Below are 14855 nucleotides of genomic sequence, written 5' to 3'. Positions count from 1 at the left end.
GTGTTCAGAAAATTACATTCATCAGCAACAAGACTTTTTTCTCAAATTCCTGTAAATTCAAGGTATTCTCTTCTGAAATTATTGTGCTAGCATCTGAAGAATAAGATTGTTTATCTGTCATTTGATTTGAAAAAGACATCTATGTGAACTTAAAAGATTCAGTCAATGTTAATGCTGAAAAAAACCCCACCCAAACTCTGCAAATAAACATTAAAGAAGTAGATAGTGATCAGTTAATTTGTAAGGAAAGACTGCACAACAACAGGAAAACAATTAAATATCTATCTATCTATCTATCTATCTATCTATCTATTTATCTCCTGTGCACTGAGGGATAATACAAATCATAGCACTACTGTGCATGTAAATACTGATCATGTTCTAAGTGGGCACATCAAGAGTTATATTTACTTAAAAAGTCCCATTTTAAAATTGAGTTTGCTTATAACCCTTGCCTATCTGAATTTCTTTTTTTAACGTCTTTTATGTCAAGCTGGGGACTTTTGCAGATCAGTTAAGTGACAGACAAGTGTAAAGAGGGAGGCATTGGAAAACATCTTGACGAAGAAAAGGAAATATAAACCCTTGCCTATTCAAACACAAAGCTGAAACTTCAGAAGCGAGGAAATGACAAAATAAACTTTCATTTTACCTTCTTTCTGTTTCCCTGTCCTTCAGTAGGAGAGCTTAATCTGTAATCAGATATTTTCCTACAGAGTAACTCTGCCTCCCTCAGGTCACAGGTTGGATGCGCAACCGGCAAGCAACGATTAATTAATAACTGCATTGGGAAGAGAAGTTTCAGTGGACATTCTAGCAATCCTATGTGGTGTATTTCTTGCAGCAACAGCTCTACGTGGGATCCGAGTCAGTCATAGCTCAAGTGAAGTTCCACCAGTGTGACATGTACGGCACAGCCTGCGCCGACTGCTGCCTCGCTCGGGATCCCTACTGCGCCTGGGATGGGATCGCCTGCTCGCGATACTTCCCCACAGGAGTGCAGGCAAAGAGGTGAGAGCTGGTGCTTTTTCTGATACGCTTTTTGCAAAACGTCTGCGTCTACAGTTTCTACTGCAACACAAAGTATTCTGCAACTTCGTATCTCCCCCTCAGACATAACCAAACAGTGAGATGTCAGCTGCTAATTTATCAGCATAACCTTAGGGGATTGCAAGGAACCAAATTCACAGGATGGCATAAAATGCTGTACCAGGAATATATTTATGACTAAAGCTAAGTCATTTTGTAATTATTTGTATTACACTGTAAACCTTAATTTCCTTAAGAATCTTTTCAAGTCTTTGAACATCAGAGACCTAGTTTGGTAGTATTACACAGCAAGGATATTAGACTGCAATAACATATACAACAGAATTTCTGAAAAAAAAGCAAAGAATCTTTGTTAATAGTAATATACCTTTACCAGCCAAAATCAAATCAGAATTTCTGCAAAAGCTAAGGTTTGGTTTAGGTTTTCTGCAGTGGATGGAAAGGCAAGTTACTCTAGAGGCCAGTTCAAATCAAAAACCTGATCTGGGTGCTTTAATTCTTCCTTTTGGAGACTCTTTCTTGGTACCACCCTTCACTGGGTGGTTCTTGACCTTTACATTTTCATTCAATGATTTCCCTGGGACCTGTTGTCCTCCCTTCCCTCTCAAATCCAGGTTCTGCAATTCAGCTACACAGATCAAGTATCTAGAACATGTGTGTTTTAATCCAGACCTTTTCATAAAATTAGTCACCTTTGCAACCTAGAGAGAGCAATTTCTTACCTGAGTCAGCAAAATTTTGCTAATGTGCAATTGAAAACCTTTCTGTGCCTTTTTTTTTTGCAATAACTGGTTCTAAAAATACATGCCTATTTATATTAGACCTAAAAGGACTACAAGAACAAATTTTATAAATTCCAGAGAGAGTTTTCAAAACTGGTGGAGGTGGTTCAGTCCCAACCAAGTCATATTATCCCAAATGTATTATTGTTTCCTAAAGAAAATCAGGAAGGTGGGGCTTTGTATTTTTTTATTTTATCCTGCACATCTTATCTTTCCATGAACCTGGATGCACTCAAACAAATGCAGGCGGACTATTATCAGGCATAACAGACATTTCCATAGAGTTTTACAAAAGATAATTAATACAGTCGTTACCTTTGGTAACATCATTTTTTGGATAAGGCACATTTAAAAATACAAATGAGAAACACAGTCTGTGACTCAGCATAATTAAGAATCTCTTGGATTTACTGCACTAAGGCACAGGTTAAACCAAGCAGGAAACCTGAACTGCTTTTGCAAGCAGGATTGCAAAATTTTCTTGTGCCTTTTGTGAATAGACCTGAAGGGAAGCAGTGGGCTCTGGTTGACTGCTCAGGGTGAGATGAGTCTGGTTAAAATTTTCAGGACCCAGATTAAGAAAGATGAGCAGCTATATAGTGGGCCAGGGAGATGAATGTCCTACAGTAGAAGTAGAAATTGGATTATCATAATGATAAAGCATATGGGTTACTCATCTAATGATGTAAAAGGCATTTGGAAAGGAAGGGGAGGTTAAAAATTTCCCAACAGCCTTTAACTTGCTAGCAGTATCACCATTTATGTTGTGCAGGCTACTTGCTGTCTAAGAAAAGATAAGAGAAACTCACTGAACTTTGTTGTACATGTTTCTCAACTAAGACAATTTCCAGAGTAGCAGCCTTTAAGTTCCCTGAAAACACATTTATCCAGGGTGGAGTGATATGGGCAGCACCCCAGGCACCTTCCTATGCCTTACCTCCCCAACATTCAGCAGGTCAGCCTCTAAAAGAAGAAAATACTGCTGTTATCTCCTTCCTTCTCTTAAGATAAGCACTGTAGCACTGGAGAAGGGATTTGCACTCAATTGAATGTTCTCAAAGTCTGCAAAACTTGTTTTACATATAGGAGTTTGGGGAACAGCCAGCAAGTGTTGAGAGGCATGAATGGCATTTGCCTTGTTCACTTTAGGTCACAGCTGAAGCTCAGAACATTTTAAATTTAAGACCTTACACTAACTGTGTGGTACATGGAGAGGCAGGGACAGGTACTAGGGACATGTGTATAGAAGTTGTTTTAGGTTGTTTTCTCGTCACGTACCAGGTGAAGAGTACTACGGGAAAAGTCAGATCCCAGTAGACAGCATGGAGTTTTCTGATACCAAGTGGCACTGAGCAGTTGATAACCCTGCCATGGCTTCCTTGGGCTCCAGACAGAATTAATGCCACATCCCAGAACATTCATTTCTTAGTCTGGCCTTGTCTCAGGGCTCCAGATTTCTGCTAGAGCTGTACATGGTGATATAAGTAATGTGAGTGTAAGGGGCATTGAAGAACACTTGTTTCTCCTGTTCCTGATATCCCTCCCTTCACTGAAGTCATGGAGTTGTGCCTTACATTGCAACACACTTGAGCTGGCCTTAATACCACTTCTGTCTGCTCAAATGTGGCCCTCATGCTGTAAGTTCAGGTGGACTTTTGATTTGTAAGACCAGTACTGCTAGTGAGTAAGGGCACTGCTCAAAGCTCTCTTTTTAGTTCCAGTCCTACTGGTAAAGAGTTGAATTGGGGCAGGGATGTACAACGTGTCCTCCCCACTTTGATCCAAATGCTGTCTGCTTTAGATCCTGATGCCTCCGGGGTATAACAAGTGTTTAGAGAAACATTAAAGAGAAATCTGTAAACTAAGGCATGTAACGGATTTAGAGAGAAGTGAAGCATAAATACAAAAACCCTCTGCTTGGCATCTGGTAATAATTTTTTAAATTCTGAAAGTCTGTAATTCCTTGTACATGCATAGCCTGGATAACTAATTAAATGTAGGATTTAATTAAGGAAAAATAAAAACTGAGCTCAAAATCCCATATATTGATGCTGGCAGCACAGCACACTACAGTTCCGTGGTAATTACAGGTGTATGGCTCCTGCATATTGCAAATACCTCAGATAGCAGAAGGGATTTCTATTGCATTCAAATTTCATGAAGTGCACTTGAGAAAGCAGAGATCCAGGACTTAAATGATTTAGTTCACTATTAGTTCTACAACCTGATTTAGGCAGGTTAAATTTTTATCTGAACAAGCACTAAATTCTAAAGGTGAGATTCTTTGCTGTGCCAGCTCACCATGCAGGCTGAAAAAGGTCTGAAGTAATTTTAAAATGTCTTTGATCTTGGGTAGGTCTAGTGTGATACTTTAGCTAATTTTTAGAAGCTGACAGTCACTCCCCTGCCTCCTCTCCCTCTCTGGCTTCCTTCCCCATCACCCACTCCACCAACAAGCATGCAGTCTACTGATACATTTATGCAAACCACAGCGGTGCCTTTATTTCCCTAGACATTTTGATTTTGCCTCATGCATTCCTGGGAAATTATAAAGAAAAATGAAAATTATGGTGATGATGACGATGACGATGGTGATGACTGTATTTCTATCTTGCAGATCGTTTTTACTTATCTTCCTAAAAGCACAGGGTTAAGGGCTGGAATCTAAATTAATGAAATTATAGATTGCAAAGATACTTCCGTACATTCAGTACATTTATTAATCACTAAAAATTGTTCTGTAATTTATCTCAGGGATTGTCTGATACTCTATTATTCACAGAATTCCGAGTAAAATAATTTCTAAGAAAAAATTTAAAAAAAAATCAGGCTTCTGTCAGTATTTGTGAAATGAGTTTATCTCCAGCATCTCCCTCTCTTTCAGAACCTCTCCCCATTCTTTCCTTCTATTCAAGAAAATAGCAAGTGAAGGCACTGGTAACTGGTAACTTCCCCAGTGTTCACAGTCACAACAGTAAAATTCCACGAAACAAACGTTTCTTTTTCTTTAATGATTCTGAAAACTGGAGAAATAACCCTGTCTTACAGAACCAGGACTTTTTTAGCTTTACAATTATCTTAAGGAACTGATAAATAAATAGAACCTGCCTACTACCTGTCCTGTTCCTGCTAGATAGGGCTGTTGGACCTGACAGAAGCAGGGCTGTCTTGTTTGTTTTTTTAAAGGCTAATGCATATCCTATAGTGTTTATGTATATTTGTGTAGGAGGATATCTCTTCTGAGTAATCTACATACACAGACCTGCAAACCTGGTGACAGCATTTACCAGCACTGACCTACACGTTGCAAAGAGAGCTCCCAGGGCAGAATAAGGCCCAGTTGCTACATCAGAATCTCTGTTTTTCTTTAATAGGATGCAAGTATTGTTAGCATTGCTCCCTAAAATCCCAATGCACTCCTCACGGAATTTCCAGATTCCCCTGGAAAAACAGTGTAAAAACCACTGGTTCTTCACTGAATATCAGTGGAGGTTAAAGCTGTGATCTTGGTCCACCAAGAGCACTGGATCAGGAGTCCATATGGATAACACAACTCAGAAAATAATCACTGTCTACTGCCAGGTTAGAAATGAAATGAGTAACATCAATGGACAAGGCCTTTAGATGGTATAAATATGCATAGTTTCAGTAAATTGATTTGTGCCAAGTTAAAATTTTATCTTTTGGGTTCACATGGAACTGTAGAATAACATTATTTCAGTAGTAAAAGTAAAGAGTAACAGAACTCTTTGGCTTTGCTTGTTTCTAACATAAATAATTTAAACTGTACACATACCTACCATGAAAGATTTGCTGCACTGCATATTTCTTCTGTTAATCTGTTATATATGGCATTGGCAATACTGTGTAGAATTACTCTTCATGCTTAGAGAAACTAAATTTGAGGTTGTTGGACATACTAATCTAGCAAGATACAGCCTTCCAATAGACTCTTTTATTTCCCAAGTAAACAATTTTATTTTTCAGGACAGTCAAAGAAAAAATGTGATATAAAAGCACAATTATTCTGGGAATGCACCACATAATCATGGTTTTAATTTTTTTTTCTGTAAATGCATATAAAAACCCTAAACCTCATTTTCTTTCAAAAGCACAGGCATTAGTTCCAGGTCAAAAACAGGGCTCCCATGTTCTGACCACAGTTCTGCCACCAGTTCATTTTCTAGGCATGGGCATTCATGAATGTGTCTGTTTCCCTGTTGAGCAAAACAAGCTCAGTAACTGTCTGCTACAAAGGTGAAATAAAATAAAGTATTTCCTCTGTGCTTTGAGATTCCCAAGTGAAAACAAACAACATGAGAGTGAGGGATAAAAGAAGTACCATTCACACAAATGGGAAATTGTTCTAAATTAAAAAAGGAAAATTTCCTTCTTTTCTGGAGAGAGAGAGAGAGAACCCAAAGAGAGACTAAAGGTCCCTTTGACTGAATGTTACCTAGTTGGTTCAAAAGATCTTGTTTTAGTATTTATAACATCAGTGTAGTTATATATAAAATGGAAACATAATTGTGCCTCTTCTCCAGATAACTGTACACCTGTCACCTAGTAGGTTTATAAATACTGATTTATAAACGAGAACTTCTCACAACAATGGTAAATTGTTAGCAATCAAGATTTAACTCTTTAAGTTTTTAATGAATGCCAGTTTAGCATAAACCCAACAACATGTAGGCTAAACATGTTCTCTCAAATACTTCCCCTTTTTCCCCTCCAGACGTTTCCGCAGACAAGATGTTCGGCATGGAAATGCAGCGCAGCAGTGCTTTGGCCAGCAGTTCACTGGTAATCTACTCACACACCTACAAATTGCTTGTAAATGCCTGGAACAGCCAGCACAAAGTTTGCCAACAGCATGAGCCAGACCATGATCTCACTCGCCTCTTTTCACTGGCATCTTCCTGTAGTGTTGTAAGGGCTGTGGGGATGAGCCCCTGACATCCAGGTCTAAGAGTGACTGTCTCAGTGGCAGGTCAGGAGCATCCCAAAATGTTCATGTGGTCCTGCAGTACTGACATTCAGACCAAAATTGTGGATAATGCATCTCAATGGGTTCCAATGGAAAGAAAAGCAGAAAGATGGGGCAGGAATAAGAAACAACGGAGCTGCATCCTGAAATGTGCATTAAATAACCAGGACACTTTGACAGAATTGAAGCACAGGAAGGGCCAGTGACATGCCAGAACAAAAATGTGTATTTATGATCATTATCAAGTTTTCTCTTAAAAAGAAAGATAGAGTACTGTGTCTAATGCTGTTATTCAAGCCTTAGAAAGTGAGGATTTCAAAAATGGGTATTGGGAATAGCAAAACAGAAAGAAGACAGTTGCCTGGAAATCCTCAGTATTTTGCAGGATAACACACAATACATTTGTAGGAGAAAAAAATGAAACAAAAAAGAAGAAAGATAGCCAGAGAAACAGTATTTTAAATATTATATATATATATACTTTTTTTTTTTTTTTTTTTTTGCAAGAGAAAGCTTCATTAAAATTGAAGTCCTTTGGAGGATATAGTACATTTTGGTAAAGTATATTCCAATATTAAGTGCTAATTCTTCCACAAGTTTGAAATACAAGAGAGAAATCACAATATACAAAATAGTGTATTTTTTAAGGTATAAAGCTATGTGGTCTCAAGAACCTTTCTCACCATTATGGAATAAGATGATTTCATTAATGAGGCAATTGCTTTCATCCAGTGTAACAACTAATTTATCCTCCTCTAGATGTTTTTTTTTTGATTGAAAACCAGAATTAAATTTTGATTAAATTCATTCACTTTGTTTTTATTAGCACTCTTGGGCCCAAACTATACATTAAGTTTACACATGTATAGTATAGATGTATATAATATTGGTTAAAGTATTTATAATTTTATTCTGCAAAAGGTTATGTGCTGTCATTATCCCTAAAAGAATTGAATTATTTATTGTATTTAAACATGTTTTGAATCCTCCTGTTTCACTGAGTGAAAATGAAATTAACTATTCATAAGAACCAGGCACAAGCAATTACCAGTGTGAAAGGCTGAGATCTGTTTTTCTGTGTATAATCTTAGGTGAGTCACAGCAAAATTTGTTCAAATACTGTAAAAGTCTGGGATGATGGGAAAATTCATTTAGCAGGTCAGACCTCCGTTAGACATACTTTTCAGTCACTATATGGTTGGATCTGAATTAAGCTTCACTCTTAAAAGTAAATGAAGTATGGAGTGTAACAAGTACTTGCAGTAACACATTTTTGAAACATTTATTTCCCTTCCAGGTGAAGTCTTGGAGAAGACTGAGGAGAGACTTGTTTATGGAATAGAGTACAACAGCACCCTTCTGGAGTGCACCCCTCGGACCTTACAAGCAAAAGTAATCTGGTTTGTCCAGAGAGCACATGAAACTAAGAAGGAAGAGGTAAATGTTCTTACAGACGAACTTTTTCCAATAAAAGAGCCTGTTGTTAGGAACATTACATCTTCACTGAATTCCTGTCATCAGTTGCTGAAATATATATGTGTGTCAGGGAAAATCACTGTGTTCATTTGGTCTCTTGAGTTAATAGACCTGAGAATTTCACCTGGTGTTTGCATTCAGCATCTTGAATGCAGATGTTAGAAATGTAGTGAAGCTTATTTAAGAAAATCCATCACTTCTCTTGGTATGCTTTTTCAGGGGCGAAATGTGTACATATTATTTCTAGTGTTAGTCCAGCTTAACATCTATTCATTCTTTCAGCCTTGTCCATTACATTACAGAATATTTTGCAAATGAATATTGGTGGATTCTCTGCCTTTTTTACATGTATTTTGCCATTATGAAAGTCCTTCATAGGTGATACTATATTTATTCCTCAACACCTCTCTGATACACATCAATGTAGATACCACTACAGTGTAGATATGTCACTACAGGGGCTGGTAAAAAAGTTACCATCTTTCTTATAACCCCACTTTAAGTATCGAAAGGTCACAATAAGGTCTTCCTGGAACCTCCTGTCCTATAGGCTGAGCACTCCCAGCTCTCTCTTTCTTCACAGGAGAGGTGCCCCATTCCTCTCTTCATTTTTGCGACCCTCCTTCAGCCCCAGCCTAACAGGTCCATTTCTGCCTTGCACCGAGGATCCCAGAGCCAGATGCAGCACCCCAGGTGGGGTCTTACCAGAGCAGAGTAGAAGGGGACAAATCCTTCCCTTGACCTGTTGGCCGCACTTCTTGTTATACAGCACAACATACACTTGGCTTTCTTCAAGTGGGTGTGGCCAGCTCTCATCCAGTTTCTCGTCCCTCAGTACCCCCAAGTGCTTCTCTTCAGGGCTGCTTTCGATCCCTTCATCACCCAGTACTTCTGCTTAAATTCATCACCTTTTTGGTAAATGAAAAGCTGAGGATACCATTTTTGTGGCCACTCCTGCTGCTGGATTAGACAGCTCAGTGCTCCCTGCTTGCCAGCATCTGTGAATGTCTTGTAGTCAGTAACGCAGCCTTTGGGAGCTGTAGGAGGAACTCAAACACCAGACACAGAACTGAGGCCTTAAGATCGTAACAATCCTGCAGTTAGATATACAAATACCTATTAATGTGTCCTCAAAAGCATACCAGTCTACAAGAGAATTCACAGGAATCCTTACCACAGGTCAGCTGGCAAATGCCCTGTTGTTTTCCACCCAGTAGATTATTTGCATGTTTCTTACTTATTTTCCTCTGCAATTAAAACAGGAAACTGTCTGCTCCACTATATGTTCTTCCATGCTTCCCAGGTTCTTTAGAAGGTTCTCCATTTACAGCTCAATCTTTTCTTTACTTCAAGTAAATATTTTTGTCATTAAAAAAACCCTGTGAATTAAAAATTTGTGGATCTCTAATCTTCCTCTCAAAATTTAATACTATGGTCATGAAAGTACAGTTCAGAAATAATTGCACTGGTTTAATATAATAGCAAAGGCCTGTGCTCTCTAACTGCATTTTTTTTTTTTTTTTCAGGTGAAGACCGATGATAGAATAATAAAAATGGACCTTGGCCTTTTATTCCTGAAGCTGCATCGACTGGATGCAGGGACTTATTTTTGTCAGACAGTGGAACACAGCATTGTTCACACTGTCAGGAAAATCAACCTGGAAATAGTTGAGGAGGAACGTGTAGATGAAATGTTCAATAAAGACTATGAGGAGGAGATCCCTCACAAAATGCCATGCCCAGTGCAGAGCAGTATACCTCAGGCTTCAAAGCCATGGTATAAGGAATTTCTTCAACTGATAGGTTACAGCAACTTCCAGAGGGTGGAAGAATACTGTGAAAAAGTGTGGTGTACAGATAAGAAGAGAAAAAAGCTGAAAATGTCTCCATCCAAGTGGAAATATGCCAACCCACAGGAGAAGAAAGCAAGGATCAGGCCAGAGCACTACCGGTTGCCCAGGAACATAGCTGACTCTTGATGGACAAAACCCATCCACTGTTTCTGAGCAAAATTTTATTTGGACTTACAAGGGAGAAATCAGTCTTGGTTTGAGTAAATTTCACAGGTTTATATATGTAAAATAGTGGGACTGAAAACAAAAGTGCTATGGTAAGTTATATTGTACACTCATGATGACTGTTCAGAAGCATTTTAAACAAAATCTTCCCAACTATCTGGTTCTAAGTAAGTCAATGCAATCAGAGCTTTGCATTAGGGAGGATGTGACAATCTTCAGACTTTGAGTGCTTGAATCAGTTTCCTGTGTGGATTGTGCTTGCACTGTATCTTGTTGCACATGATGGCATATCTAACAAATTCAAATAGCTAAAGCATTCACAAGTGGATGACAAGTATAACACATCTTTTCTTTGTTTCACAAATTTCTCATGCTTCTGAAAGCAGCACGTCTTAAGAACTTATTCCTTTTGATTGTGACCTTTCTGAGTTTATCACTGAGATCAATGAGTTGTGTTAATACAGTGTACTGCTATTTCTAAAGATAATGAAGGGAAATCCTATTTACTTCCCACTCTCTTTTCAGTATCAGTCATTTATGAAGAGCAGTGTGCTCCCACAGCTAAATAATATTGCCTAGTAACTTCATGTAAGTCACATGCATGCTGAGAACACAGACAGAATGAGATTCATCAATTTACCTATACAAGAAGCTGAAATAATGGTTTAGATAGAAAAGGAGTCCATCTTGCATCTGTACGTTGCCTTCGTGGTGACACGAATTAAGGGATCGCCCTCTTGTGGCAAAAGAAAGGGAAACTCGATATTTAAATTACTTTTCTGAAGAAATGTAAGCAAAGAAGTATCACTGAGATCCATAGCTGGTTTGCTTTCAGCACACACTTTTAGTCTCCGTGTGCTAAACCCACATATTTAGTAGGCAATGTTGGAAGTAATTTATACTGGAAAGGCAGCATTTAAAATAAGTGATGTTTTATGATGTTAATGTGCTTTTGGGGTAAAATGCAGTCATAAAAAGTTAGGATGTAGATTAAAAACAAAAACAGCATTATGCAGCTGTGTTTCTATAGTTTCAGGATCTGGTCCACATAAATATTTTTCTGACATGGGATCTCTGTTTGAAAGGGCTGCTTTGCTCCTCTTGTGACTGATACCAGGAAAGGAGATCAAAAGAACTAAGTTGCTTACAATCTAGGTCTTTCAAGACTTACTTAAAAAAAAAAAAAAGTGTATATATATATATATATATATATATATATATATGATATATATATACACATATAGCTTTAAGAAAAGCTTGCTTTAAGAAACCAGATGCAGAAAATGAAGCAAAACAAGCATTTCAATACCTGAGAAATTTAATATTACAATATTAATTGGATTCGTGATTTTTTTAAATTGAATATTAAAAAAAATTAAAGATAGGGAAGTTAAACACAAATTAAACATAAACACAAGTTAAATGTAAACTCAAATTAGTTACAAATGAGTTAATTCCTAGAATAAGAACATTATGCCACTAGGGGAAATAGCCAAACTGATCCAGATTTTTGTGCCATGAAGAAAATATACAAGGGATTCATCAGCTACAAAGAGTTTCATGTTGAGCTTCAACTTCTAATCAGAGAAGAGTGGGAATTAACAGCCTGGGTAACAGAGATTTGTGGTTTGCTGTGTTATCAAATGCAGCAATCAGTGCTAATCCAGTGTTTCCCAAACAGGCTGTGACAGGAACTCACAGCAGCTGGCAGGACCAGTGAGCTTTGCTGTGCTCCTCTCAGAGCAGAGACTGTCCTGTCCAAACTGGTGTTTGGAAGGAGCACATGGCACCCTGTCAGCAACCACAGTGTGAGGAAAACAGGGTTTCACCTGGTGTGGGTATAGCAGCAGGTGAATCTCCATCAGCCTGTTAAGGGAATCAGTGTATCTGAGGGTTTGCACTTCGTTTAGCTACAATACCTCTCTAAGAGATGAGCCTGGACCACATTCTTGCATGAATTCATGCAGTTTCTAGCTTTGATCTGAGAGAGGAGACTGGATAAATTCATGTTTCTATAACAGTTTAATGGAACTTAGTTGCATTTAGGATCTCCTATTTGTTTACAGCTGTATGGAAAGCGCCAGCACTGGAGGTTGTGGCAGAGAGCACACACAGAACAAGCATCCCTGATCTATACTTAATCCCCTATACAAACTTCACTGACATCGTTGGTGGAAAACTTTGAAAACGCTACTAAAATACTTTTCTGATGAATTATGGAATCCCCTTCTTTTAAAGAGCAATGGGAGTTATTTTTTACTTTTTGATTCATTTGCAAGTATGTAGTGCTAAATGTATCATTAATGAACTATTAGAAAGGAATTATAGCATCTCAGCCTCATGGAACTTTGTGTCTCATTCTCTGAGATTTCAAGTGGAAATCATGTGATATGGAAATCAGGATTCTTGATCTAATATGAGAGTGTGTATTTTTAGCTACCCATCCTTTTAGTGTTTACACGTGGAGATTTGCATTATCTTTTTATTTGACTTTTAAAATTTAACTTTTTGCTTACACCTTGCTCCTTTCATGGCTGCAATGCCTGTGAGAATTCAGAACTAAAAGGTCTTGTTCAAAGAGTGCTCTGACATCTACGGAAGAAGAGAAAGAGTGACAATGTATTTTGGAAGGATATGCACAAATGTGCATTTAACACAATGTTATTTAAAATGCTTCTTTGTATATTTGGGGGGCATTGTCTGCTTCTTTTCATTATGAGTTTGATGTATTTCGTATGTGCATGAAGTGGTCAAATTATAAATATAATTAAGAACCATATTTGGCTGAAATAATCTATATTATTTCTTATAATTTATTTTCCCCAGACAGTATGATTATCTGCAGCTCACTAGTCACATTGTTAGCTACAGATGTCCTTCATCATGAATTTCATGAGCAGAGACCACAGATAAGGACAGAAAGATGTTTGTATAGAGTTGCCAAATGGGAAATGTGGCACAGGGTAACGAGTAGATTTAGTCTATCTGGTGGATGAATGTATTTTCAGAGTGGAACACGGTCACTTAAGCCCAGAACATTCTAACTGATGGAAATCCACTGAGAAACCACAATTTGGATAAAACTTTGGACTCCACCCTGTTTCGTGATGAAGGAAAAGCCAGACCACTTGGACTAAACACTTCCTTTGCTTTGCTCTTGCTCTTTTGTTGTTGGTGAGATTACTGTCACCTTGTGCAAACTACTGTGCTCTCAGATTCTTTTGGGACATCAGGGCAGGAGAGTGTTAACCTGCTGTGAAATTCCTGGCTTTTATATCTCAGAATAAGCTTTTAGGCTATACACCACTTTTCTGTAGCATAAAACTGATCACTTTCTGTAGGCAAGTGAGAAAAATAATTGCCCTAAACGGGAATTATTCAGGTACCTGAATAGCACAGGTAATAGACATATTTGAAGAACTGCTTGAATCAACATAATTTACATAGTTATATAGTTTCCCTTGTTCTTTTATTTTCTATTAAATTTTGAGGGTATGCTGGTTTTGGCTGGTGTAGAGTTAATTCTCTTCACGGTGGCTACTGTGGGGAAATGTTTTGGATTTGTGCTGAACATAGGGTCGATAAAACAGAGATAATTTTTTTTTTTTTTTTTTTTTAATTGCTGAGCAGGGCTTACACAGAACAAAGGCTTTTCTTTGCTTTTCATACTGCCACATGGGTGAGGGAGCTGGGGATGCATGGGAGGTTGGAAGGAGATACAGCTGGGATAGGTGACCCAAATAAATATTCCAGACATCATGGTCAGTATCTAAACTGAGGGAAGAAGGAGGTTGGGGGGGATATTTGGACAGATGGTGTTTGTCTTGTGTTTGTCTTCCCAAGTCACTGTTACGTCTGACAGGGCCCTGCTCTCCTGGAGGCGGCTGAAAATCTGCCTGCCCATGGAAGTAGTGAATTAATTCCTTGCTTTACTTTGCTTGTGTGCTGTGGTGGCCAGTGAGACAGGGGTACAAGGAACAAAGAGAGCTCTTGGGTAAGATAGTCCCTAGTACCAGAGAATTCTCCGAAGTTAGGGTGAGAAGAGAAGCCTCTCCCAGAATGTTTTGTTCGGTCATGGTAACGTACCCCAGTTCTGTGCTCCTGGCTGGCTGTTGACCGCCCAGCCCCCTTGCTACCTTACGTATTTCATATCCCAGAAAGTTCCCCACTCCAGTTTCCCCCATTGGCCTTTGCCCCTCGCCACTCCCCCAGACCTTCCCCATTGGCTCCCATCCCCTAGTCCCGCTTTTGTACCGCTCTCGTGCCCTCAGATCATTGGTCCCTGGCACTCACCCACTCCTGTATTTAAACCTGGGCTCTCCATTGTTCTCTGTCTCTGCTTCTGGAATCCTTCAGGGTGTGGAGGCAATAAACTGCTCCCGTGGAACTCTATGCAAAGATTCTTCCTGCCTCTTTGCTGTCTCCCCATATTCCTGAAGCTATCCGTGTGTTTGTGCGTGCATGCAGGTGTGAGCGTAGGTAGCTGATCCTGCTGAGTGGCTTCGCTAGCGAGACGCTCTTGGAAGATTGCAGCACCTTGCA

General features: G+C 38.7%; 1 protein-coding gene across 1 annotated transcript in view; it reads left to right on the top strand.

Moving 5' to 3' along the window:
• SEMA3E (semaphorin 3E) overlaps positions 1–10274 on the top strand; it is a gene marked incomplete at its 3' end in the record, with an annotated part of 131532 nt that extends 121258 nt beyond the window's left edge. The window contains exons 15-18 of the mRNA XM_082280620.1: positions 845–1011; positions 6568–6635; positions 8117–8256; positions 9822–10274. Of these exons, the coding sequence (XP_082136746.1) occupies positions 845–1011; positions 6568–6635; positions 8117–8256; positions 9822–10274 (828 nt within the window). The remainder of the gene's footprint in view (positions 1–844; positions 1012–6567; positions 6636–8116; positions 8257–9821) is intronic.
• Positions 10275–14855: the final 4581 nt, after the last annotated feature.

This window comes from Coloeus monedula, assembly GCF_965178545.1.
Source record: "Coloeus monedula genome assembly, chromosome: 4".
Taxonomy (NCBI): Eukaryota; Metazoa; Chordata; class Aves; order Passeriformes; family Corvidae; genus Coloeus; species Coloeus monedula.
This window is presented reverse-complemented; position numbering and strand designations above follow the sequence as displayed.